The sequence below is a fragment of the Ochotona princeps genome, chromosome 4 (genome assembly GCF_030435755.1).
Source record: "Ochotona princeps isolate mOchPri1 chromosome 4, mOchPri1.hap1, whole genome shotgun sequence".
In the NCBI taxonomy this organism is placed as follows: Eukaryota; Metazoa; Chordata; class Mammalia; order Lagomorpha; family Ochotonidae; genus Ochotona; species Ochotona princeps.
Window position 1 is genome coordinate 26318624 of NC_080835.1, and position 27056 is coordinate 26345679.

General features: G+C 50.6%; 1 protein-coding gene across 2 annotated transcripts; it reads left to right on the forward strand.

The window, feature by feature from the left end:
- Nucleotides 1-6020: 6020 nt before the first annotated feature.
- Nucleotides 6021-26529, forward strand: CD59 (CD59 molecule (CD59 blood group)). Of its 2 annotated transcripts, none has more exons than XM_058663192.1 (4): nt 6021-6109; nt 16245-16329; nt 20738-20839; nt 26190-26529. In XM_058663192.1, the coding sequence occupies exons 2-4, from the start codon at nt 16263-16265 to the stop codon at nt 26396-26398; spliced, it is 378 nt and encodes a 125-aa protein (XP_058519175.1). In that variant the 5' UTR covers nt 6021-6109; nt 16245-16262; the 3' UTR covers nt 26399-26529. The 2 variants fall into 2 exon arrangements, with proteins under 2 accessions (XP_058519175.1, XP_058519174.1); XM_058663191.1 differs by lacking the exon at nt 6021-6109 and adding an exon at nt 7803-8026.
- Nucleotides 26530-27056: the final 527 nt, after the last annotated feature.

Consider the following 27056-nt stretch of genomic DNA (forward strand, 5'->3'; position numbering starts at 1 on the left):
GCTAAAGTGCTCGCTTTGGACACGCTGGGATCCCATATGAGCGCCAGTTCTAATCCTGACAGCTCCACTGCTCATCCAGCTCCCTGCCTGTGGCCTGGGAAAGCAGTCAAGGACAGCCCAAGGACTTGGGACCCTGCACCCTTGTGAGAGACCTGGAGGAGGCTCCAGGCTCCTGGCTTCAGATTGGCTCAGCTCCCGCCGTTAGAATCGCTTGGGGAGTGAATCATCGGACAGAAGACGTTCCTTCTGTCTCTCCTCCTCTTTGTATATCTGACTTTGCAATACAAATAAGTAAGTCTTAAACAAAAAGAGGGGGAACAGCTATTTGCTGTTCTGCGGCAATGGACTTGGTATACAGAGCCCGAGATTAACACATGTGGATTATCATCTTGGTGAGCTAGCTGAAGTGGCATCAGACTTTCACAGACTGAGAGTCACATAGGATAAGAGAGGAGATATTGCGCTTAGGTAGTTCTCATAAACCTTTTTACCGAACCCAGCAATTGTTTCTACACCCTTGTTTGGAACCATCCTTTGGTTTGTATATCCCACCAAGTGTTCTCATTCAAATGATATCCATTCAGATTTCATACAAATGATATCCAGTCAGTTATACAAATGGTATCCAATTAGTTGTTGTCATACCAATATTATACTATCAATTGTAATCTTCTGCTTGCTGTCCTTCTAGAATCACAATGTCCTTCTACAGATGGCCTTATATCCTGTGATTCAAAGGTTTTCGTATAACATTTGAGGGCAAAATTTAACTTAAGAACATCAATTGTTACAGCATCATGTGGCAGGCAGAATGCCTGTCACAACAATGTTAAAGCTTGTTGCTATTAAGTCCAGTTTCTGTTGGGAGGTTATTCCTGTGGGTCTGTAAGTGGTTGACCTAATGTTGAGTCCCAAGGACACAGGTGGTGAGCACGGTTATGTTGATCACGTCCTTACAGTTCAGATGATGTGACTCAAGGACAGCATAGATGTCGAAGCTGCACCCCTCGTACTCACAAGCTGTAGGTCATGCCCACCAGGTAACATGCAGAGACTGGGGGGTCAATACCCACACCCCCCAATTTCCAGCCTTACTTGAGAAGACCCGTCCATCACTGATGTGTGCATACTGAGTGCCAGCACTCTGTGGGTTAGAGATGGTTAGCATGGTGGTTAGGGTACAGGATCACACACTGGAGGCCTGGGTTAGAGAGCCTGTCTCTGGCTCCTGACTCCAGCTTCCCACTGATGCAACCATGAGTTCCCTGTCGCTGGCTTCAACCGCAGGCTAGCCATGGCTGTTGTGGACATTCTGAGAGTATAGCACCAGAGGGAAATTTGAGGGCCTGTACTTCTGTCTTACAAAAGAGAGGAGCCAGAGTTCAATCTTGACAGCTCAGGTGACAACAGCCCTCCGCAGTGGTAGCGACCTGCTTCTGGAGAGTACCCAGGCCAGGTCAGACCCAGTGCCCGGGACTCGGTCCATGGGCACTGTTACCACACGGTGAGCAAGTCCTGGCTGCTGGGAGGCCGGAGAGAGAGATTTCTCCCACCATGAGGAAATCCTGGAACAAGGTTAAGGCTTCTGGCCATGCCCTGCAACCACTACCTTGTGGCAGCAGGAAACTAGGGGGTGGGAGTTCGACCTTGGCGACTCGGGTGGCAACAGGCCTCCTCAGTGGTGGCGATCTGCTTCTGGAGAGTACCTGGGTCAGGTCGGACCGAATGCACAGGACTCGGCCCATGTGCACCGTCCTAGGCTTTTTGTGACCAGTGCACCCATTTGGCACCAGGCTCTGCCTGTTGGCCACCTGGCGGCGAGAGCTCTAGGGTTTTTAGTGTATGTAATTGCTGCGTAGGGACATCCAGGGATAAGGCTAGTGTGAGTGTAGGTGAGGGATGAATTCTGTGTGATTTCTAGTGATGGGGTCATGGAACTTACTTGCAAGCATGGAACTGAGATCTGAGGGTTTGGAGGGGAGAGTCCATAAGTTCTATTTGGGCCAGACTGATTCACCATTCCGAATGGGAATCCTGACATGGGCTATTAGTGTAGAGCATCACTGACTACCATACACCAGTCCACACGAAAGCTATGAATGGGGGCCTGTCTGGCAGGGCTGGGTACCAGCACCTGACTGAGTGGCAGAACAGGGGATGGGTCACATTTGGCAGGGTCAGACATTAACCAACACATAAGAGAACCAGATCTGGGATTAGATTCCCTGGGGGAAGTGTGGGCCCAACCCTGTGGAAATATAAGTCCCACTGGTTAGCTCAAGAGTTGGGGTGGTGATGGGCTGAGCTAGATGTGACCATGGAACCTGCCATCACTTATAGGTCAAGGAACCAACAACAGTCTGGGCAGGTCAAGGCAGCAGAACCTGAATGTGCATCCATGAACAGGATATGGCGTACAGCTACAACTGGAAGGGGGCAGTCTGGGCAGGGTTGAGCAAATCTTAGCTCACAAGCAAGAATGGAAATCAGGCTTGAGCACAGGTCACGCCAAGGCTAGGCTCATACACAGACTAATCTGCATGAGCCAGGGATGCTAAGTCACAGCATCTAAGACAAAGGCCAAGACAGGCGAGGGGCTATGCCAGGCTGGGTCAGAGCAACCACTGGCATGTGCGTGATCTATGGCTGGGAATAGGCCTGACTGGGAGCCAAGGAGACACCTTAACTGGGTTGACAGGACACAGTCCCTGCCTGGTGGGCTGGGCTAGGCTATAATCCTCACCAGCGGCAGCTGGAACTGGGGGTGGGCTGGGTCGGGCCAGGCTACAACACCCACTGGCAAATGCGCATGTGAGGTGGGACATTCCAGACTGGGCTGCAGTGCCCAACCAGTACACGTGAGCACCAGTAGGGGAGGGGGGGAAAGCTGGTAGGCAGAATGTGGAAGGCTCCCCTGCTAGACAGTCACTCCCACTGGAAAGCATGAATTGTGATGGGGGTAGGCCAGACAGGGCTACAACACCATATGAGCTAGATCAAGGAAAGCCAGGCTTGGCTGATTGTTCCTACCGGTACAAGCATAAATCAGAGTGGGTGAAGGTTCGTTGGGCTTTGCTGCAGCATCAGCTGGCACTGGCTGGACTGAGGGCTAATTCTGTCAAGTTAAATTGCAGAACCACCTGGAGAATGCATGATTCCGGAGTGGGAGTGGCCCAGTAGGGAAATAGTGGGCACCTCCCTCTTGGGTTACCACTACCACTGGAGAGTGTGAAAACCAGGATTGGGACAGGATGTTAGAACAGCACCTGCCAGCATGTGTGTGGGTTGGGAAGCTTCAATGTCCATTGACATGTATGAAAGCTGAATGGGATGTTGTACAAACTGGACCAGTCTGCTGTACATATTGGCAAGCAAGGTAGGGAACCAGGGTAGGGGGCAGGGCCGGTGGGGGTTATTGGGAGTCCCCCCGACTAGGTTGCAGCTCCCAATGGTTTATGTGAGGGCCGAGTGTGAGATGGGCAGGATTGGGCTGGACCTCAACACCCATTGGTTTGTGTGGAAAACAGGCTGGAAACAGAACTGACACAGCAACTGAAATGACCAGCACATGTGTAAGTTGATTTGGGCGATGATGGACTGTGCCGGACCCTGTACTGGCAAGCACACACAAGAATCAGGTCTGGGATCACCTCAGATGAAGTTTCTTTGGAGATCCCCCCACAACTGAACTGCTGATCCCAGAATCTCAATCATGAAGAGAATTACAGGTTCCATGGTCTGACCATGGAGGCCAGGTGACAGAGCTGAGCCTCCTAGAAGGCTCAGACAGAACAGAGGACAGTATATCCAAGTACACATGGAGGAAATGGCGGTCCATTGGAGCCTACAGAGGACACCTGGTACCTAAGGAGGAACCTAAGGTGGACTATGTCAGCCAGTGGATTCTGAGCAGGACCCTCAGACCATGCCCCATGTCGGGGACCCTGGGGTGGGTGGGAGGCTGGGTGTGGCTTCTCCCTTTATCTCTTCCCTTACCTGGATACAGAAGGAAGAAGAAGAATATTAATGTGGAAACAATGGTCTTGCCCACTTTCCTGTGGTCCTTGACCTTTTGTGCCCTTATCAACTATGCAGAGATTGCCAAAATAAAAGAATTTTAAGAAAAGAGGGTTGGGGGGCCTAGCACAATAGCCTTGTGGCTAAATCCTTGCCTTGCACATGCTGGAATCCCGCAGGGTGCTGGTTCGTGCCCTGGCTGTTCCATTTCCCACCCAGCTCCCTGCTTGTAGCCTGGGAAAGCAGTGGAGGATGGTCCGAAGCCTTGGGACCCTGCACTTGTGTGGGAGACTCGGAGAAAGCTCCTGGCTGCTAGCTTTGGATCTGCTCAACTGCGGCCATTGAGGCCACTGAGAAGTGAACCAGCAGACAGAAGAATTTTTTTTCTCTCTCCTTTTCTCTGTAAATCTGCCTTTCCAATAAAAATAAATAAATATAAAAGAGAGACAGCGAGCACGCGAAGGTGTAGCAATTGGTTTGGCTATGATGTGAGCAGCAGTGCCTGGCTAGAGCTTCAGACTGGCAATATGCCTGAGGCAGCACCAAGCGGGGGCACGCCCCTCTCCAGAGACCAGGCCTCAGCCGGTTCTCAGGGCAGCCCTGCTGGGAGACAAAGGCACCCCCGCGGCCGAATGCTTAAGAAACTGGGAACAAATCCAGGAGCCAGATGCATCCTGGAACTCAAGAATCACAAGCAACAATAGCAAATGGGATGACTTCCTTTAGAGCCCCGGACAGGAAGCAGGCCTGCTAACAAAGCAGGCTCTCTGACTTACAAGGTCAGTCTGCATGGAGGAAAGCCAGGAAGTGGGCTTCACTTGGGGCTGCTTGTTGCCTGACAGCCTGAAACCATCCAAGGATGGAGGAGCAAGAGGTACATGTTGGGGCCCTCGCCTTGCACGTACTGGTTCTAATCCCGGCAGCTCCGCTTCCCATCCAGCTCCCCGTTTGTGGTCTGGGAAAGCAATAGAGGACGGCCCAAAGCTTTGGGACCTTGCACCTGTGTGGAAGACACCCCGAAGAGCTCCTGGCTTCGGATTGGCGCAGCACCAGCTGTTGTGGTCACTTGGGGAGTGATTCATATAATGGAGGATCTTCCTCTCTCTCTCCTCCTCTCTGTATATCTGACTTTGCAATACAGATAAATAAATCTTATAAGGAAGAAGAAGAAGAAGAAGAAGAAGAAGAAGAAGAAGAAGAAGAAGCAGCAGCAGCAGCAGCAGCAGCAGCAACAGCGCATGTCAAGCCATGTCGAGCCAGTAACCTCACTTTCCCGGAAAGGGATCCAGTAATTGCCATTGTGCTGTGGAATGGTGTCTCATGCCTTCCTCCCGAGCAGCACAGCCTGGGCATGAGGCGTTTACCTTAACCCAGAGTCCTGGGCTGTGTTGCCTCTTCTCCATCAGGGACTCAGCCCTTCAAAGGAAGGAAGACTAGCACTCCAGTTCCCACTCCTTCCCTGCGCCCTTCAAGCTGGGCCTGCAAGCGGGTGGCACACTCTCCCAGCGGCCAATGGAAATAAATTTCCAAGTTCCACCCGCACAGGAATGAAGTTTCTATCGGGGCAGGGAGTCTTTCTCCCGCCAAAGGGCCCTTTGGATGTTTTCCGCTATCTTTCAGGGACCATACACAAGAATTTGGAGTCCCATCTGCGGGGAACCTAGCTGGAGCTCAGCAATGGCTCAGCTGCCGACCCACTTGCGGGGAGTGGCTGTGGTCCTGGAGGTCGCATAAGCTTTCCCAAACTCACAGTTGAATTTTTCCAAATCAGTCACTGGTAACTGGGGCTGAAGGGGAACCAGGCCAGGAAAGGGTAGTTCCTTATTTGCAGGGCGCCAGGAACTTTCCGTTCCCGGGAGTCTTAAGGTGTTCTCGGCCCGGAGCCTGAGGTGGGGGGGTCTGGGTGGATCCGGCGCCGGCGGCCCCGCCGGGTTGACTCCCTCCGCCGACCTGGCTCGGAGCCCGGGATCGAGCCGGACGCCGCTGGAGGAGTGGCCCGCGCCGGGAGGAGGCGGAGCCGCAGCGGCGAGACGCCGGAGACCCCCCCGGAGGCTGCACGCCGAGGAGAGACGTGGGACCCCGGCGCCGGCAGGTAAGGCTGGCCCGCTGCACGTTGCAGCCGCGCGTGCTGCTCCCGGCGGCTGTGAGCCCGCCGGCCTGCGGGGCTGCGGGGCTGCGGGGCTGCGGGGCTGCGAGCGCTCCTCTGTCCGCTCCTGCGCGCGCCCTCACGCCGCCCCGGCTCCCGAGGCCTTGGTGCTTCAGCGGAGAGCGGCCATCTCAGCCGAAGCACCCTCTGTCTGCTCCGCGGTGACTTTCATCACCTGGGGAGGGTGTGGTGGTTTCCGCACGCTCAGGGGTTGCGCGCGCCTCCACCTCGGCCGCAGCTCGGAGAAGCCGCGCCAGGTGCAAAAGGGTTAACTTGGCCCCCTGCTGCCTGGAAGTGCGCTGGGACCTTTGCTAGGCGGCTGTCCCGGGTTTCGTGGGCTGGCTCGGGCCGCGCCCTGCTTGCTAGCTCCCGGTCGGTCAGTCGCCTTTTAGCCAAAACACCAGGCTGTGGTTTCATGATGGCACAAGTGCTTCACTTGTTGCCGCATGTTCGTCATGTGCTTTCTTGTTTTTAAATAAAATTTATTATTATTTTTAACTTGAGAGGAAGGGAGAATTTTTCTTTATCATCTACTAGTTCGCCCTTCCTCCACCGCCACAAGAGCCAGGGCTGGGCCGGGGGGAGCCAGGAGCCTGGAGTTCCACCTGGGTCTCCCACGATTGTGCTGCAGGGGCCCAAGTACTTGCACGAGCACCTGCTGCTACTTCCCGGGGTGCATTGGACCGGAAGAGGAGCCAACTAGGCATGCCTTTACGGGATGCCCTCTCTCAAGTGGCCCCCCAGCTCGTTTTTGTAGGGTAAATGGAAGGACTCCCTGAAATCGCTGGAGGTTTGGGCTTGGCACCCGCCCGAGGTAAAGGCGCACAGGGTAGTGACTGTTACTATTCCAGGCACCCTGTGATCGGCAGGTTTCAGGTTCTGCGCTGGGGGCATATTACTCATGCTACTGCAGTGAGAGCCAGGCAGGCCGGTCACACCACACCGCTAAAACTTGTTCGAGGGCTTGTTGCCAATGGGGATGGTAAAAGAAAGCAGTGGAGTGCATAACAGAACCAGGAGACTGGACGCTCCTCTCTTAAGGACTGAGGGTTGAGAGGTGCATGGGCAGCTGCTGACCTTGTTTTGTTGTTTTGATTGGTTAGCCTTGGGAACCAGCTTGTTTTCTGTAATGGAGGAGGTAGCCTGCCGGAAGGGAGATCCAGGGATAAGGTCTTGCCTGGTTGAGCACGGCCTCCCAGTTCCTGCAAAGCTGTCACAACGGAGGCCAGCCTGGAGATGGGAAGGAGGCCCCTCCCATAACTCTGTGACTTCCGGAGTAGGGAGATGATTTGTTGTCAAAGGGGAAGGTGTGTGTGTGTGTGCTGGAGCCTAGGGCTGGAGGCTTAGTCCCACATAGACCTCCAAATGTTGGTATGCGGGAAAGCAGCACTTGCTGAAATGGGGCAGTTTGCAGCCTGGGAATGATTTCAGTAAGGGAAAGGGGAGGTGACCTCTGACCTGATGCAAACCAAACATTCCTGAAGCTTGCAGCCTGGCTTGTCACCCTGGAAGGCGACCAGCTGCTCAGCTTTGATAGAGAGGACATGGCATTCTGTTAAGTGGCAGGTAGCTGGCTGTTTTGGGCGCCGGTCCAAGGGAGGGGCCCTTCCATTGTGATGGTTTGCTGTCCCTGCCTTCTGATGCAATGAGCACTTTGAATGGCCTGACCTTGGTTTGGGCAGCCTTAATCCTGGGCTGCAGCAGGCATTGTGTGTGTCCAGGTGACACGGACTTCCAAGCTCCAGGGTCCCAACACTGCCAGCACTAGGTGACGTTAAGCCACTTGCGTGTTGCCAGTCCCTGATGAATAGAATCAATATTCGGGCAGTATGGCTTCAAGACTCTGCTGTTGCCTTGGGACAGGTAATTTCCTCCCCAGGGGCCTCCCACTCATGGTTTTGAAAATCAGCATGTTGCGGCTTTGACATTTGCGTTTTGTTTTTTAAAGGCAGAGAGATGAAGAGCTGGTGTCTTGCTGCTTCATGCGTCAGACTGAGCTCCTAACAGTCCTGGATTCAGGAGCCTGTAATTCAGTCCATACTTCCTAAGCAAGAGCCAGGGACCCTACTACTAGAGCCGTCACCCACTGCCCCCCAGGGTGCGTGTCAGCAGGCTGGAGGAAGCTGCAACTCAGGCCCAGGCACATGGGCTGGAGGAGTCCCAGGCAGCCCCTTAACCACAGGCCAAACACCTACTCCTGAGGTCTTATTTTTGAGGATGTATCAGGCCTTGCAGTTCCTCAGCCCTGGGCTGCCAGGAGGAGGAACCATGGTGTCAGGCAGCTGCACCCCTCGTGCACACACTGTCGGTGCACAGTCTGCTCTGCTTGCCTCTGCAGCTTGTTGTATTTCAGAAGCTGGATTCACAAGCAGTCCACCTGCACAGGGCTTCATAGCTCAGCTCACAGAACTGGATTTAAGGGCTGTTAGGCCTATTCAGATCTGAGGCTGCGGTAGGATTTACATTAGTACCTTGAAATTGTTACTACCATTTATTTGAGAAGCAGGAAGCACGCCCATGCCCACCACCCAATCCACTGGTTCTCCCCTCAGCTGCCTGTGACAGGTCAGAAACCCTGTCCGTGTCTCCCACGGGAGTGGCAGGGCCCCCGGTACTTGGCTTTCTACCACTGTCTTCCATCGTATACCATCAATAGGAAGTAGAACTCAGAGCAGAGCTGGGAACCCAGGCACTCGGAGGTAGGATGAAGGCATGGCCCTGTTCTGCCTTCCACAGTTGTCCTTCTCAATCCTCCTTACAGCAGGAGGCAGAGGTGAGCTGTACTTGATTGCATGGTTGTATTACTTACCCTTGCTGTGGCAAGATCACCTTGCCCAGCAGCTGTCCCACGCTAGTTGCCCCCTACATGGAGGCAAACGGGAACTAGGACGTCCCTGAGGGAGTGCACCCAGTGATGTCATCACATGGGCTGTTAAAAATAGAAGTGGCTCCTGACTATTTAATCAGAACCAACAGCTTCTTTTACAACCCTTTGGAAGAGATACTTGCAACCCTTCGTAAGGTAGTGTCGCCATTGGGCCATGTCGCTGACCAAGGCAGTGGTTCCCAGCGCATGCTGAGAATGCTAGGCATGCAAGTCTCAGGCCAGCACCAGAACCTTTGAATTGTTACCACGGTGTGTGTGTGTGTGTGTGTGTGTGTGTGTGTGTGTGTGTGTGAGCCAATAGTGCCTTTAAGCCTCTTGGAGTTGCTTCCCCAGGCTACGTTGATGTCCAGGCCCCAGGAATGAAAGGATCATGAGAGCTGAATCGCAGTGATTCAGTAGTCATTGTGTCTGCCACCTGCTGGTCCAGGTTGTGGTAGAAATGACTGGGAGGTCAGAGGTAGAGCCTGAACCTGCTATACAAGGAATGGAGACAGATTCTAGCAACTTGATATGGAAATGTCTCAAACCCTCCCATAGGCCAATAAGGAAATGAAGACTCAGGGAAGTTTGGTGTAAGTAGCAGGTGTGAGAAGTCTCCCCTTCCCACCCCTACCTCCCTGAATCCATCCTGAAATAAGGAAGTGGCAGTTCCTCTAAACTGGGTGCTGCGTTTTTGTTATTTGAAATAATGTGTGGATAACCTTGACTATTTACTTATTCCTGTATGAAAGGCCTATTTAGAGACTCTTTAAAAGGAGTGTATTTACTTATTTGCTTGTTTGTTTTAAAAGGCAGAATGATGGGTTAGCAGAGGGAAGATCTTCCATCCATTGGTTCATGTCCCCAATGTCTGCAGGAGCTGCGGCCGGACCAGGCTGAAGCTAGGGACCTAGCTCCCCGCCCTGGGTTCTTGAGCCGTCATCTTAGCCTCCTAAGTGCATTACCAGGAAGCTGGATTAGGAACCGGGTAGCTGGGAACTGTACCAGCACTCCATTATAGGAAGTGGGAATCCCCAGGGACTTCATTAAAGTATTCATTTATTAAAAAGATTTATCTATTTTTCTTGAGAAATCAGATCTACAGAAAGATTCTCCATCTGCTGTTTCACTCCCCAAGTGGCCGCAGTGGCCGAAGCTGAGCCAATCCGAAGACAGGAACTTCTTCCTCCAGCTCTCCCATGCAGATGCAGGGTCCCAAGGCTTTGGGCCATCCTCGGCTGCTTTGTCAGGCCACAGGCAGGGAGCTGGATGGAAAGTGAAGCAGTCGGGATTAGAACTGGCGCCCATATGGGATCCCGGCAGTGTGCAAGGCAAGGACTTTGGCCACTAGGCTACTGCACTTTTGAGTCAATTTAGGAGACATTCAGAAAAACCTATTCTTTTTACAAAAGCCTGGCTGAGTTTTTTGTAAGCCCAGATGGCACTTTCCGGCAAGCTCTCTCCTCTTACTCTGAGTGGCTTCTGGCTGTTCTGAGTAATTAATGCAGTCCACCCTCCAAGGAGACTGGCTTGTCACTGCCGCCTTCCTGGTGACTAACAGTACTGTGTTCTTTGGAGGAAACTGGAAATCTGCACAGCAGCAGTGTGTTGGAGCAGTCCTCAGGAACGAGCCTACCGTTTCTTCTTTTTTTAAATGACGATGCTGTGTGTATTTCAAGACTTGCGTTTTTATCTAAAAGGCAGAGTTACAGAGAGATAGGTCAAAGCCAGAAATCTGGAACTCCATCCAAGTGGGCCTGCGGTTTTCCCAGGTGCATCAGCAGAGAGTTGGATCAGGGCCGCTGGGATCTGAACCGATGCTCACGTGGGGTTCCAGCATCACAGGCAGCAGCTTAACCCACTGTGTGACAATGCCAGCCCCACAAACCCAGTGTATTAATGAGTCCTGATGGCTTTTGAGTGTGTCTTTTGTTTCAGCCCCATCCTGTTCACGTTCAGCTGTGGACATCATTCTTGACAGAGGAGTATGTTTTAGTCTAGGGACAAGTTTCAAGCCATCAGGTTGAGTCCTAATTTTGGATTTCTGAAAATGACTTACTGAAAGATCAGTGATATGTGACAAGAGGAAACGTTAGCAATGTGTTGATTTGCCTTATATTTCTGATTGTAAGAGTAATACTGGGCCAGGCACGGTAGGTAGCCTAGCAGCTAAAGTCCTCGCCTTGCACACGCTGGGATCCCATATGGGCACCGGTTCTAATCTCAGTAGCTGCACTCCCCATCCAGCTCCCTGCTTGTGGCCTGGGAAAGCAATCGAAGATGACCCAAGGCTTTGGGACCCTGCACCTGAGTGGGAGACCGGAAAGTGGCTCTGGGCTTCTGGCTTCTGATTGGCTCAGCTCTGCCTGATGCATCTGCTTGGTGAGTTAATTATCAGACGGGAGATCTTCTCTGTCTCTCCTCCTCTCTGTATATCTGACTTTGCAATAAAAATAAAGTAAATCTTAAAAAAAAGAAAATAACAAAAAAGTAATATTGAGTTTGTTAAATAATATTTGGGGGAAAAGTGGTAAAAGAATAAAGGATCATAAGCGGGGAAAATCATAAATAATCCTGCTTCGTGAGCATCAGTTATTGGCAACATTTGGAGAGATCTCTAAAATAGCCTTAAGAGTCTGCTGTTTCCCATTCAGCCTCCCTCTTCCCCAGGCGCAACAAAAACCTTGTGTTTTCAGATTTGGGGAGTGATCAACAAAGCCCCAGTCTTGTGCTCCCAGCAGCCGCCTCCTGCCTCGGTGCCTTCCTGCTCCCCTGCAGCCCTAGCGTGCAACCAGCCCCAGCAGCGCCAAGTCAGTCTTCCACCCTGAAGCTGACACCAGACACTCCCTATTCCACCCAGAGTGTAGCCGCAGGCCACCTTGGGCAAGGAACCCGCTATCTCTCCTACTCAACCAACCCCCAGTGCTTATCTGGGCTCCTCATCCTTCACACCCACACCCCATCCCTGCCCGGACCTGCCTTACCCAAGTGCTTCCTCCTTCTGGCTGCTGCTTTTCAAGTGCAGATTGGGCTGGGAAATATGCACGTGTCCCTCTGCAGGTTTGCTAGGTGCTGGAGGTCAGAGGGGATGTAGCAATGCATGGCAGAAGCAGAACAATTCAAGAGCTGTTCAGAAGCTACTGTGCCGGACCTGAAGGGCTGCTCACAGGGCTGGCCTCGCTTGCGTAGCAGGCCAGTTCTTCTGATGCACTTTGTCCCCGAGTAGTTCTGCGTCAGGACCCTGTGTGTGCAATATCAGTGTTACGGACATCATAGACATTCCAAGGGAAGTTTCTTGGAGCAATAGCCCTTTTCAACTTATGGAAAGAGCTGCTCTTCCTGCCTGGGGCTCTCAGCACCTTCTTCCCTTGGGCTCTTACAGACTCAAGCCCTCCACTGCATCCTTGAGGCTGCATGGTATCCTGTCTACCCAGAAACCCCAGAGTGAGTGTGGGAAACCAAGTAGAGGGCTGCTAGAGCTCCCTGGCTGGCCAGCGTGAGTGGGGATGGGCAGGAGCAGGCTAGAGGTTCTACAGATGCCAGAGAGAAGCTACTGGGGCCTACTCAGGAGGAACGGCCCAGTGAGACTGGGTTTCTAATGTGTGGAGGGCGGCCGCTTTCCCCAGGGGCGGATCGTTTAGCAGCTGAGTTTCAGAAGCCAGTCTTGGACTTTTTCTTCTTGTCAGTCTCCTTGCCTCTTCATCAGCCAGCTGCAGAGGACCTCAGGGAACTGGCAACAGCTGTGGCTGACACCCCAGGAGCTCTGGTCGCCTGACGTCCTTCCTTGCTGGTGGGGCACCTTGGGTCATGAGAGCTCCCATCTCCTTATTTCAGGAGAAGCTCAGGAGAGTTGCAGATGTCGGGGACAGCGGGGGGGGGGCACTTTATTTTTTAAGATTTATTTATTTTTACTTGAAAGAGTTATATAGAGAAGGGAGGCACAGAGAGAAAGATCTTCCATCCACTGGTTTGCTCTCCAAAAATGGCCTCAATGACCAGAGTTAGGCCAGTCCAAAACTGGGAGCCAGGAGCTTCTTCTGGGTCTCCATGTGGATGCAGGGGCCCAAGGACTTGGGCCATTTTCTGCTTTCCTGGGCCATAAGCAGGGAACCTGGATAAGAAATGGAGCAGCTGGTTTGTGAAACAGTCCCAGGAGGAGGCTTAAGATGTTACACTGAGACCATCCAGGCCTGCTGAGGTCTTGGCCACACCTTCAGGTGGGCAGCACCAGCATTGTCCACCCATTTCCTAACTGATTAAGAGACCGCCAATGGGGAACATCTTACCTGTAGGTCCCCACGCAACAAGGAGGGGTCAGGGAATGCTTAAAATCCCAAGACCTTCCCAAAGACCTCTTTGGTGTCTCTCTCTTCCTCCCCTTTCAAGAGACACCCCACCTCCTGGCTTTCTTTGTGAAGGTGCTTCCCCTTCCCTCTCCCTTCCCTGCTCACCTGGTCCCTTCGCAAAGAAACTTTTCTGTCTGCAACAGATTCCCAGCTTTTTATTTCTAGACTAAGCTGAGAAAAAAACCCACAAGGCTTTTCTGGCAGCTGCCTGCTTTTCCCAGTCTGACTCCTCACACATTACCACCTCATCCAAGCTGCTAAACTAGCTAGGAGGCATTGTGAAAGTGAGCACTTGCCATCAGGTTAGCTAGAATCACTCCCCCACTTCCTCAAAAAAGAATGACAAGGGTGGGAGGGAGAGCTGTGAGTGTCCTGAGCTTTCCCCACCGGTCATGCTGCTGTGTGCTGGCATGGCCCCCCAATCACCCATCAGGGCCATTCTGTTGCAGAGTGTGAGAGAGATCACACCAGACACAAGCGTAGGATGTTAGGAGGAGTCTTTATTGGCCAAGCTTGGTGACATCAGCTCCCACTACACTCCAGGAGCCACTGCACCAGGCTGCCAAAGTCAGTGGTTTTTAAGCTCTCATCCTCCAATCAACTTGAAAGCCATGCAGTTCAAAGTTTCCATACATTCCATTAACAAAGTGGTGGAATTCCAGAAGGGAGCTGCCAGAGTTTTCCTGTAGTTCATTAACCTAAAGTAGCACAGTAGGAAGCAGAGTGGAGCCACTGTCAACTAACTTGAAAGGCAGGAATGAGGGGGGCTAGGAACCTCCAGAGCCGTTTTCACATCTTGAGTGAACTTGAATGGTGCGGAGGTAGACAAGGCACAGGAGGCGGGGCGCAGAACCGTGCTGTTGATTTACTTGGCAAGCAGGTGCTAGTTAATCGGGAGGGTTGCACCCCTTCACAAAACTACTTAGTGGCTGACCCAAGAAGGGCCTCCTACTCGGCCAGCCGCTCAGCTGGGTGCCAGCTGAGTGGGAATGACAGATGCTCTTTGTATTCACAAGGGTTCCTGTTGGGCTAAACAAGTCTTACGGGAACCATAGTGCTGTTCCCGCTGATGCTGCTATTTCTGCCACTGCACAGTCATGAACACTGACACCTGTCAGGACAGTTCATTCAGGGGTCCTTAGGGGCTGTAGGTGACAGCCTGGGCAGGGGCGGGCCCTTCCAGGCTCCGGGCTCAATGAGCTTCTACGCCCTGTAGTTGGAACCTGAAGAATCTAAGTGTGTTTACTTGCTTGGCTGAGGAGCTGTGTGAACTCCTGACAGTCTACGTGACACCCGGCAGGTCATGTGGGCAGAGCACTCCTCAGGAAGGAGACCCCCGGTGTGCTTGTTAGGTAAGAATTGCTCACTGCCCTATAGCTCACCAGTTTGTACTATTTGAAAGTTGCTTGCTTCAAACCCACCAATAGAAGCCTGCCAACTTGCTCTTTTTAAAAGTTAACAGTTAAACTGGGCCCGGCGGCGTGGCCTGGCGGCTAAAGTCCTCGCCTTGAATGCCCCGGGATCCCATATGGGCGCCTGTTCTAATCCCGGCAGCTCCACTTCCCATCCAGCTCCCTGCTTGTGAACTGGGAAAGCAGTCGAGGACGGCCCAATGCATTGGGACACTGCACCTGAGTAGGAGACCCGGAGGAGGTTCCAGGTTCCCAGCTTCGGATCCGCGCGCACCGGCCCGTTGTGGCTCACTTGGAGAGGGAATCATCGGACGGAAGATCTTCCTCTCTGTCTCTCCTCCTCTCTGTATATCTGACTTTGTAATAAAATAAATAAATCTTTAAAAAAAGAGTTAACAGTTAAACTGACCAATAATTGTGAGGAATTGGCCTGGAATGTATTAAAAACCCTGTGCTGTTTAACCTCACCCCTTTATTTCTTCTGGTCCTTCTGCGGCAGCTTTGGCTGCTGCCACCCCTCCCCCAGCCCTGCTGGGCTGGGGTCGTGGCTAGGAGCCTATGCAATTCTGAATAAACTGTCCTTTTGTGCTTGCATCTACTTCAGACTCCTGATGATTTTCTGGGGATCTCTGGGGGTGTTCTGGGGGCACAACACCCCCATAGCAGCACAGATGGCTGGCCTGTGTGTAAGGAGTTATTCCAATAGCCTTCCCTGGACCCGGCGCCATTCCTTCTTCCTCACAGCTCATGAAGCTCGCGCCGGCCTAGCTATCCACCAATCGGATGTAACCTGGCTTTCCACCTGAATCCCACCTCCCAATCTTCCAGCCCCCTCCCCAACTCCACCCACTTGTCAATCATCCCTAGGCATTCACCTGCAGGCGCCAATCCCCTGGGGGCCTGCCCTCAATCCCTCCCAATCCCCACCCCCTATACCTGGCTGACAAAAAGGCTCCCCCAGGTGCGGCTCACTCTCTTATCCCGGCTCTTATCCCTCCCCCTCTTACCCCGCTCTTCTCCCTCTCTTCTCTCTCTCCCTCTTCTCTCTCTTGCTTTTCTTTGCTCTCCCCTTTTTCTCCTGGTTTTCACCACCTCTACCCGTTCCTGCCCCGTTGAAATAAACCTCCTAAGATACCTCGTTGCGTCTGGTGTTTCAGCTCACGGTAAAGAACCAGGTTGTGGGAATTAGCTGCGTGTAATGGTGTGTTTCAGCTCACGGTAAAGAACCAGGTTGTGGGAATTAGCTGCGCGTAATAATAGCGTAATAATATCGTAATATCGTATGAACTAGAACTCTCAATCTTTTTAAATAACTAACACTGTGGGTTGCCTGTGATCTCTGTCAGCTGACTCCATCTTGACACTTCCTGGAACTACCTTAGCCTTGCAGCTGTCAGCTTCCAAGCCGGCAGCCCTTGCTCATCACCTCATGACAGCCTGTCTTGTCCTTCCTCCAGGGTCTGTGGATATTCACAATGACTAGCAGAGCTCCGCTTGTCCTGTTCAGGTTCCTGTTCCTGCTGGCCGTCTTCTACAGTTCAGGTGAGTCGCCTTGAGGCCCTAGACTGTGACCCAAGGGCACATGGACCGCCTCAGGCCAGAGTGACCTCAGGAACACCAAGCCCACTTCTGCCACCCCATCACTCTAGTGGACCCAACTTTGGCTCTTTTGCCCTCCGCTGTTACAAGCCCAAGGTCATGTCACAGCTCCTTCCTACTTTGGGGTCTTACCCTGATTTGGGGGAAGAGGGCCGCTTTATGCCGAGGACATAGGACAGTGAGCAGGTTAAAGGTCACCCTTCTCGCCATGTACTGCTCAAGGGGGTACCAGTGGCTGCCGTCCTTAAGGTGCTGTCCAGGCCCACACAAGCCTGCTCACTTAGCCCCTTCAGCTCTGAGGCTTCCCCTGTGCTGTGCGACAGTGGTGACGGCAGCCACGGTGACGGCCAGTTGCAGCTGAGGCTCATAGTACTGTGTGCCAGTCACTAATACTGAGCAACCCAGCAGGTGACAGGATTGAGGCCCAAAGAAGTTGATTAGTTCCTGAGAAGTGAGATCCCCAAATACGGCCCCAGGCAGTCTGGTCCCAGGGTGCCTGGTTTTCACTGACTCCTGGCCATCTCCTGGGCTCCCCTTCCCTTGGTTCCTGGAGGAAGCCACCCTGAGGCTCAGCCATGGGATTTTCTGCCCTTGTGGGGTCAGTACAACTTCTTGGTCACTATTTTATATATATATATATTAATTATTTTGCATTATGTGACAGTTTCATAGGTCCTGGGACTCTCCCCACCCCCCCTCCCCTCCCCCTGGTGGAGTCCTCCACTTTGATGCAGTATTACAGTTCAAATTCAATCAAGATTCTTTCCTTGCAAACATATACCAAGCATAGAGTCCAGCTACTTATTGTCCAGATGAGTTGAACAGTTTCTTGGGGAGACCATTTCTGGTCCGAAGTTAGAGCTGGTCGAATATCATCACAGTCAATTAAGAGTCCCAATATAACATCAACAGCTATTTGCAATATTATGGAATTGACATGGTTTTGAGTAACCAGTATGTTAAAAAAAAAAAAAAAGCAAGTCCTAACCACAACCTATGATTAGCCCATTGACATTTCAATTTTAGTTTATATACAGGACTGGCTGCTATATACCTTAAAATGTCTATAAGGTACCATTCAGCTGTCTTGCGTTCATTTCATTTTAGCATTTAGCCATTTGTTGTGTTGAAGTATAATTTTGCTGGTCTTGGCAGATTTTGGGATAATCCAGACTGGCTTGTAACTCTAACAAGATATTTGTCGACATTTAAGGTGCAGAACATTTTTTTTGGGGGGGGGTGTGCGGGAAAATCCCCAACACCATGGTGAGGAGTGACTAATCTTTGTGTCCCCCCCAGCGAGGCATGAGCCAATCCACGCCAGTTCTTTCCTGTCAGATTACAAGCTCTACTTTCTGTTGTTTGTCTATTTATTTTAGGTTTTTTTTTAGTTTGTATGATTGTTTGTTTGTTGAGAGGGGTTTTCGGAGCGATCCCGATGGTCACTGCGAGGGAGGGCGGGGGTCCAGAGGTGGAGCCAGGCTCGGACCAGAGAAAGCTCTCCTCCCTGGTCCCGAAGGACATTTATTGTTCTTCTGTTTCTGCGGACCGCTCAGGGCTTCTGGTTGTCTTTCCGATGACGTTGGTTTCTGCACGGTAGTGTTTGGACTTCTTCCATCCCCTGCGGAAGCTCCGGTTGGGGGTGGGTGACCTCAGAGTACTCGGCCTCCGAGGGTCACTATTGTAGTTTGTTAATTTGTTTGTTTGGGTGTATGCCTGAGGACAATAGGGAGCAGTGAGAAAGGAAGTAGCAGGACAGTGAACAATAAAGAATCTGCAGGATTGGTGCATGTTGCAGAGGCCAGAGACTAGCTGTACTGAGCAAGGCCTGTCTTCCAACAGCATTCCCCCCTGTGGGAGGGGCTTCCTGAAGATGCTAGAGAGAGCTTAACCATTGCCCATGTTCAGGACGTGTGCACCTGCTTGCTGTGGGACTTGTGCGGAGCCCTGTTTACCAGGCGAAAAGCCCAGGCCGTGGCCTTAGAGCCAGAGGCCAGCCCTTGGACTCCCCAGACCTGTGCCTGCTTTAGCTACCGTGTTCTTGAGTGAGATTTCATGTATTTCATGTCTCGTCTTTGGAAATGTCTTCCACACAGGCAGCCGCTGCCAAGTGCAGCGCAGCCTCCTGGCTGCACCTCAGGAAAGCAGAGCTCCACCCGCACCAAGGCCCCCTCCACCTCTCACTTTCTCAGCCTTTCCCCATCACAGGCATGAATTTCAACTCCTGCTTTTCTCGCCACTGTTGTTAGAAAAAAGGAAAAATGGTAGCAAAACCTGACAAAGATGAGTCCTAAGAACTTGATGGGGCCCAGTAGTGGTTTTCCCAGTTAGGGAGCTGGAGGCTATTGCTTGTGATTGCTTAATGACTTCTGCTGGGCTGCAGCTGCCCCTGCCCCGGGGGTTCAAGGAGTCAGCTGCTTTTTTTCCTCTAGGGGTTAAAGGAGTCAGCAGCTTTTTTTTTTTCACATTTAAAGATATTTTATTTTGTTTCATGATACAGTTCCATAGGCTCTGGGGTTACCTGTGCCCTTCCCTAAGGTCCCTCCCCACCCACCCACCCCATTGATTTCCCCTCTAGTTTTATAATAGGTGTTCTGCATGAACAATCATAAGGCTGCCATGCCGTTATTGAAGTGTTTCCCGACAATGTAGGCATGGACAATGTCTGAGAGTCCATCATCTTACTGTTAGGATACTTTCAGTTCTTGCAGTGGGAGTCCATCTTTGGTCTGTATGCACAGAGACGTACAACACTTTGTCTCCATATCTGAACGTATCAGTCCCCATTACACTTCCGTGACACATCCCCTAAAATACAGAACCAGTGAGCACAGCCCACACCAAGGGGAAAGTAGTGAATTTTCATCAACATGAAGTTAACAAACAGGCTACAAAAATACTAATGCATCGGGGGTCAGAGGAGTCAGCTGCTGGCTCAACGACAGTCCAATGATGATGCCTTACCCCAGAGGGCTCCAGTTTTATTTATTTAGTTGTATGTATTGAATGGGAGTGAGAGAAATCTTCGCTTCGCTGACTCACTCCCCACATGCACGCAGCAACTGAGGTAGGCCAAAGCCAGGAACTCCCCAAGGGCCTGGAGCCATCATCTGCTGCCTCCTAAAGGGCACATTAGCAGGAAGCTAAGTAGGATTACAAGTGGAGGTGGGTCTCAAACCCAGGCACTTGGAGATGCCAGGGTGGTGGCTTAACCCTCTGCACCACAACTCCCACCCCTCACGGAACATCATCTGTGAGGGCTAAGTAATAGCTTGGGTTTAAATCAAGGATTTGTATATCTACAAAATGTAGGTTCTCATTTAATAATGAGAGAAAACAAATTTCTGTGAGTTTTCAGTCAACAAAATTCACAATGTAGAAGCGAGCACGGTGACTCAACAGGCTGGTCCTCCACCTTGTGGTGCCAAAATTCCATCTAGGAGCCAGTTTGTGTCCTGGCTGCTCCACTTCTAATCCAGCTCCTTGCTGCTGGCCTGGTGGAGCAGCAGAGGACGGCTCAAGTCCTTGGGCCCCTGCACCCATGTGGGAGACCCAGAGGAGGCTCCTGGCTTTGGCTTGGCTCAGCTCCAGCCGTTACAGCCATTTGGGGAGTGACCTGGTGGACGAAAGATCTTTCTCTCTGTTTTCCCTTCTCTCTGTAAATCTGCCTTTTCAAGAAAAATAAATCTTTAAAAAAATTTCACAATGTAATAATTAAGCACAAATATATACATTCTACTATTAAGAACAACAATTCTTTTTTCAGGGGATAAAAATTTTGCTTAATTGGTGTTCTAACTGGATGCTCCCTGTCAAATCAGCTGCAGGTGTCCATATTCTAATACTGATATGTGAGATTTGCTCTATTTCATTATTTAAAATGTCTTTCCACACAAACAACTACTACTGGGTACTGATTATTATTATTATTATTAATCCTCGTGGAAATAAGTTTGTTTTGTTTGTTCATTGCTGGGCAAGCTCTCATGGATTTCACTTACTCCATTGTCTTGATGTTTTCCTTTCAATGAATACATCAACACATTATCAAGCAATCATTTTCCAATTGAAGGTTAGAGGAAGTGTCTTCATTACTCCATTAATGAATTTTGAAATGTGGATATTCCCTTTACAACTGTATCATCAAGGTCCAGAAAACATTGCTGGGACAGTAGTGGAAGCTTGGCAATCTCTAACCAGCCCAGGTATGTGTGGGGCTGGAAGCTCCACATGGGCTGCTGAACCTGGCTACTTCTTGGAGTCTTGGAGATGCTGGGTTCTGCTCTGCTGCCAAGGGAGCAGGTCAGGGCTTGGTTGCTCAGATCCTGATGGCCTTTCTTCTTGATTCTAGATTGCACACTGAAGTGTTACCATTGTGAATTCCCGTTGCCTAATTGTACCACAGTCATCAACTGTGCACCCAACCTCGATTCGTGTCTCACTTCCACCAGTGGTAAGCACCCCTCCCCTTTGCTGTGTCTCAAGTTCAGTGGCTTGAGGAAAGTGTGGAGAAGACTCTGCCATTCTCGCGCTCAGTGGACTGGTGTCCAGCAAGCAACAGCTGTCATTCCTCAGGACCAGTTAGGTTATTGGGCACTAATTTAATGTTTCTCAGTTGCCGCTTACTGTCACTTGAACTTTGAGGAGGCATGTTGAGCTGAGGTCAGGTAACACACTCAGGATCTGAACTGGGCACCACCACCACCCTCCCACACTTTTAAGCACCTCCTGTGTGCCAGAGCCTGGGGGCCTGGGGCTGCAGGGGAAGACAGGTCATGGATGTCAGTTAGGACAAACGCCTGTTTGGCTGTCCCGGGTAACCTATGGCTCTTGCTGCATGGGATCCATGCAGGGTACCCAGGGTCCTGAGGGGGACTCTAGCTGAGCTCACAGGACAAACAGCACCCAGGAGGACCAAAAAAAGGCACAGATGATCCTGAGAGAAGTGACAGGAGGTCCGAAGGCTCGGGGTCCCAAGATGCAAGGTGCCCATGAGTGGGGACGCCAGAGGGGAGAGCTTCATTTTCCATGTTGGCAGGACTGAGGAATCTGCACCTCTGTAAACCACGTTAGAATAGAATTTAGGAAATGATAGGGGAGAAAGTGAAAACACGCTCCCTGCTGCCTTGATGTAGTTCTGAGGTGCATCAGTGTGTGTCAGGATGATGACGAGGAGTGACAATCACAGGGCAAGCTCAGTGTACAAGTGAAACCCCCCAGACTTCCTATCTCAGGTGAAAACTCTCTCCTGTACTATGCACCACAAACTCTCCCGGTGCCCACACCAAGGACAGGGGCACACGGCAGATGAACTTGTAGAAGGCTTGGGAGATGCCCAAATTCAGAAAAACCTACAAAAAACAAAAGGTTGATTTTTCCCAGAAAAGACAGATTCCTCCATCAATAAAGACAAAATTGCATTAAGCTGTGTACAAAATAAGGCGTATCCGAGAATCTGGACTTGAATTCCTGGTAACATTTGAAGGTTTGTGGGCAAAGCCCTTGTGCTGTTGGGGGCCCGTCCCTCTGTCTTCCTGCAGGACCCTGTTGACACACTGTTGATGGGGAATGCACATTGTTGCCCTTGCACAGAACAGTCATTCACTGTGCAAGCATCTGGCCACCAGTAATCCTATGCAAATGCCGAAGGCCTGGTTTGTCACATTGACCACCTGCTTGTCTGAGACCCCCCACTTCCAAACGAGAGAACAAGGCACAAGGTGAGGAATGGAATGATTGTGGCAAGAGCCCTCTGCCCTGCCCCTGGCTGGTTCTTCCCATCTTTGTGTGTTTCTCCTGTGTAATGTGCTGATGTGCGTGATGGATAGTGAGATCTGGGAGGGGAGGGAAGTCAATCAGACCTGAGATTTTTTTTTCCCAGCTCTGGAATCCTATAGTTTCTGACCTGACTTGTTAACTTATATGTTGTAAAGCTACAATGAGACACATCTACAGTGTCCAAAAAACAGTGGCCAAAATTCACAACACAATGACACCAGTGGCCAGAGAGGAGGTAGAATGACAGACTCAGACTCCTCAGCGGTAGGAGTGCAAAGAAGTTCGGCCGCTCTGGATGGCAGTTCACTCTTAAGGAATAGATTGAAAAACAAAATAGGCCGGGCCTGGTGCTATAGCCTAGTGGTTAAATTCTTCACCTCGCACGTGCTGGGATCCCACATGGGCACCAGTTCTTTTTTTTTTTTTAAATTATTATTATTTTTTTAATAATCTTACTTAGTTGATTAGGGAACAAAGTGTCAAGGGCTACAGGGTGAAAGTGGGTAATACCATTGTTTCCACATCAATATCATTGTACCCTGTATCTGGGGTCAGGGAAGAAAACAAAGGGAAAAGCCCCACCCAACCTCCCACCCATCCCAGATCCCCAACGGGAGGCGCGCTCTGAGGGTCCTGCTCGTACAGTTTTGATAGTTCATCAGTTCTGGATTGCTGCCTATCTCTCAGTTCGAATCGCAATGAACCCTATTCAGAATCCACTGACTGACAGTCTCTTCGCAGTTGGATTCTAAGATCAGCAGTTCAGTTGGAGGGATCCCCAAAGAACTTCATCTGGGATGATCCCAGGCCTGATTCTTGCTCGAGTTTGCTAGTACAGAGTCCGACACCGTCCGTCACACCAATTAGCTTATGCTCATGTGGTCGTTGGGCTTGCTGGGCTTGTCAAGTCTGTCCCACATCCTGTTTAGCTCTCGCACGTGTCAATGGGCACTGAAGCCCAGCTCAACCCAACCAACCTGCTATCCAGTCCACACACCTACTGGCAGGTGCCCTTCTGTACAGCCACCCCTGCCCCTGTCCTGGTGTTCGTAGGCACCAGTTCTAATCCTGGCAGCCCTGCTTCCTATCCAGCTCCCTACTTGTGGCCTGGGAAAGCAGTTGAGGATGGCCCAAAGCTTTGAGACCCTGTATCCACATGAGAGACCCGGAAGAGGTCTGGCTTTGAATTGGCTCAGCTCTGGCCGTTGCAGCTGCTTGGACAGTGAATCAACAGATGGAAGATTTTCCTCTCTGTCTCTCCTCCTCTCTGTATATCTGCCTTTCCAATAAAAATAAAATAAATATTTAAAAATATATAGGTTATGTGAGTCTTAAACATTTCTCTTCTCAGTGATATAAATCCCAGGGCTTCAGCCACACTTAGGGGACCACTGGTTCTTAGCCACATTAAATGTACTTAGAGTCCTGGACTAGCTCGCAATGGCAGTGCTGAGTGGTTGTTGCTGCAGTAACAGTCCAAGTGGGAAACACCGTTAAGAGTACTTAGCACAATTGGAGGCTGTTGCTTTAGGTAGATGCCAGCTGAGTCTTTTTTTTTCTTTAAAGATTTATTAATTTTATTACAAAGTCAGATATACAGGAAGATCTTCCGTCCAATGATTCACTCCCCAAGTGAGCCTCAATGGGCCGATGCGAAGCCAGGAACCTGGAATCTCTTCCTGGTCTCCCACACGGGTGCAGTGTCCCAATGCATTGGGCCATCCTTGACTGCTTTCCCAGGCCACAAGCAGGGAGCTAGCTGGATGGGAAGTGGAGCTGCCGGGACTAGAACCGGCGCCCATATGGGATCCCGGGGCTTTCAAGGCGAGGACTTTAATCGCTAGGCCATGCCGCCGGGCCCCAGCTGAGTCTTTAGAAAGAGTGGAGAGGGTGTGCCAAACAGAGAGAACCTGTAAGAACGTCCTTTTGTGTGGGTGATCCTGATGCTGGCTTGGGAAGAAGGTCACCATCCTGAGGTTGCTCTTCAAGTAGGATCATTCAAGGAAAGTGCTTGGCATGCTATGGGACCTTCAGAAATGATTCACTGACAACAATGTTAATGAACTGTAATCCATTCTCCCCAAGAGAATTAGGCTTCTCTGGTTAAATCTCTAGGGACTTAAAATGCTTCCCAGGTTTCAGTACTTAGTACTCCATAAAGCAGTACACTTTGCTATTCAGTATAAGCCTCGGGAACCCTATCAGAAGCATCTGCTGGAGTTAGGACTTGAGCAGATAGACCATGACTGCCCACTCTGGGGGGCAGTTACATGTGGAGTTCAAGCTAAGAAGCCTTTTGCTCGAAGTCATGAACAGAATGAGCTAAGTCAGTTATGAGTCTAAAGAAGGGAACTAAGCATCCCTGTTATTTTTCTTTACAGTGTGTAAGATTTAAAAAAAACTCTTGCAGGGTGAGGAGCACACCTGCTGGCAGCTGTATGGCCCCGATATTGAGCATGCAGTTGGCACACAGATGTTACCAGAAATGCCCAGTGGGTTCTTTCCTCAGCTAAGTATAGAAATAAAAAGCCAGGAATCTGTTGCAGACAAAAAGTTTCTTTGCGAAGGGACCAGGAGAGCAGGGAAGGGCAGGGGAAGGGGAAGGCACCTCCTGAGAGAAACACTTGTTATTTTCCATTTTCTTGGCCTCAGCCATCCTAGTAGGTGTGAAGAGATGGCTCATGTGCTGTTACCCATTTATGTAACTTCTTTGTAAAGGTATCTATAAAGATCTTTTGGCCATTCTTAATGAGGGCAACTTGGCTTATTGTGGAGTTGGAACAGTTTTGTGCACTCTGGATACTAAATTCTTGTCTTGCAGAAAATGTTCCCACATTCTATGATTTGTCTTTTTATTTTTTTCATTAGTGTCCGTTGAAATACAAAAGTTTTAAATTTGGGGCCTGGCATGATGGCCTAGTGGCTAGAGTCCTCGCCTTGCCTCAGCCGCGATCTTCAGAACAAAACAAGGCTAGGTAATTTATCTAAGATCCAAACAATACAGAAAATACAAATGAGTTGGACTTTATTAAATTTTAAAACTTTCATGATTCCTTATGAAGGACTACACTATTGTAACAAAATGGGAAAAATCTGATGGGGGGGTGGGAGTTTGGGGGGGAATCCCAGCCTATACAAAAATGTACCACATAATTCAAGATTCAAAATAAAAAATATTAAAAAAAATTTAAAACTTTCTTTAGATGGATCTTGGACAACTACCTAGCCTTTTTTTTTTTTTGGTAAGATTTATTTATTTATTATTAGTAAGTCAGATTTTGGGCCCGGAGTGGTAGCCTAGTGGCTAAAGTTCTCTCCTTACAAGTGCTAGGATCCCATGTGGGCACCAGTTCTAATCCTGGCAGCCCTGTTTCCCATCCAGCTCCCTGCTTGTGGCCTGGGAAAGCAATCAAGGATGGCCTGAAGCCTTGGGACCCTGCACCAGCGTGGGAGATCTGGAAGAGGCTTCTGGCTCCTGGCTTTGGATTGGCTCAGCTCTGACCATTGTGGCACTTGGGGAAATGAACCATTGGACAGAAGATCTTCCTCTGTCTCTCCTTCTCTCTGTATATCTAACTTTCCAATAAAAAAATAAATCTAAAAAAAAAAAGTCAGATTTTACAGAAAGAGGGAGACAGATCTGTCTGCTGGTTCACTCCCCAAGTAGCTGCAATGGCCAGAGCTGAGCTGATCCGAAGCCAGGAACCAGGAGCTTCTTCTGGGTCTCCCTGTGCATCAATAGTATAAGTCTGTTGTTGTCCCCCCCCTACACACACACACACACACACACATACACACACACACCCCGGACCGGCTTTGATATGATTTTGGTTGTAGGGAAAAGTCCACGTTGAAGTGAATCAGCATTTACTTATGTCCCTCCGTACAACAGAACCTGGGCGGACGATCCTGCCTTGAGGGCTCTGTTTCCTTGTGTAAGTTCTAAGAAGTGGAACTGAGGATGCGAAGGCAGGTGCAAACCTTGACCCACATGCTTTCTTGCTCTGTGTGTCTGTCTCTTGCAGGACCACGAGTCTACAGACGGTGCTGGCGACTCCAGGATTGCAATTTTGAATTCATTTCTGAGAGATTACAGGAGAACTCACTGAAGTACGAGTGTTGCCAAAAGAACCTGTGTAACGGTGACAACAAAAATGATGGGACAACCTTATCAGGGCTGACCATGCTGCTGGTGGCTCCGGTGCTGACAGCCACCGGGCACCTTTATGTCTAAGTCAACACCAGGAGGGCTGCTTCTAAACTGCCCCCTGCTCTTAGAGTCGCCATTTTCTTGTTGCTGTATGCCATAATCTGCAATTGCTCTACCTGGTTGCTGTTGGGAAAGAATAAAATTAACTTGAGCAAGTTGGACAAAAGAGAGATGAACTTGGAGGGGCATTGGAGACGGTGCCTGGGTGTGGAGCAGGCCGGCTTGAGGGAAGAAGTTTCAGAACAGAGCTGGTGCTACTTATGCTCCTTGCACCTGCTTCCACTTTGCTCTTTGTGGGGCTGGCTTTGCGGCCACAGCTGGAGCAGCTTCTCCGCAGCCCCCACGCATTCCCCACTTTGGTCCATGAATGTAATTAACTGCCTGACCAGCAGAAGCTCAAGGGGGCAAGCCATGGGTGGATTCTCTTCAATGGTAAACATGGTTCCTGTGTTGCCAAACTGGCATGTTGAATGTTCCACCTGTGGGACATTTCTTTGTTTTTGCAGCAAGATTCTCAGTGCAGAGTGATTGAAATGAGCATTCTCCCCCAGGAGCTGGCTGGCAGGGCGGGGGCCGAGTGAGCCTTCCAGATGACAGGGGTGGAAGCCCAAGGTTGTCTTAAGAGAAGTCCCAGGGGCTGAAATTGGAGTTTTCCTTTGTTTCTGAATTTGGGAAGAACTTT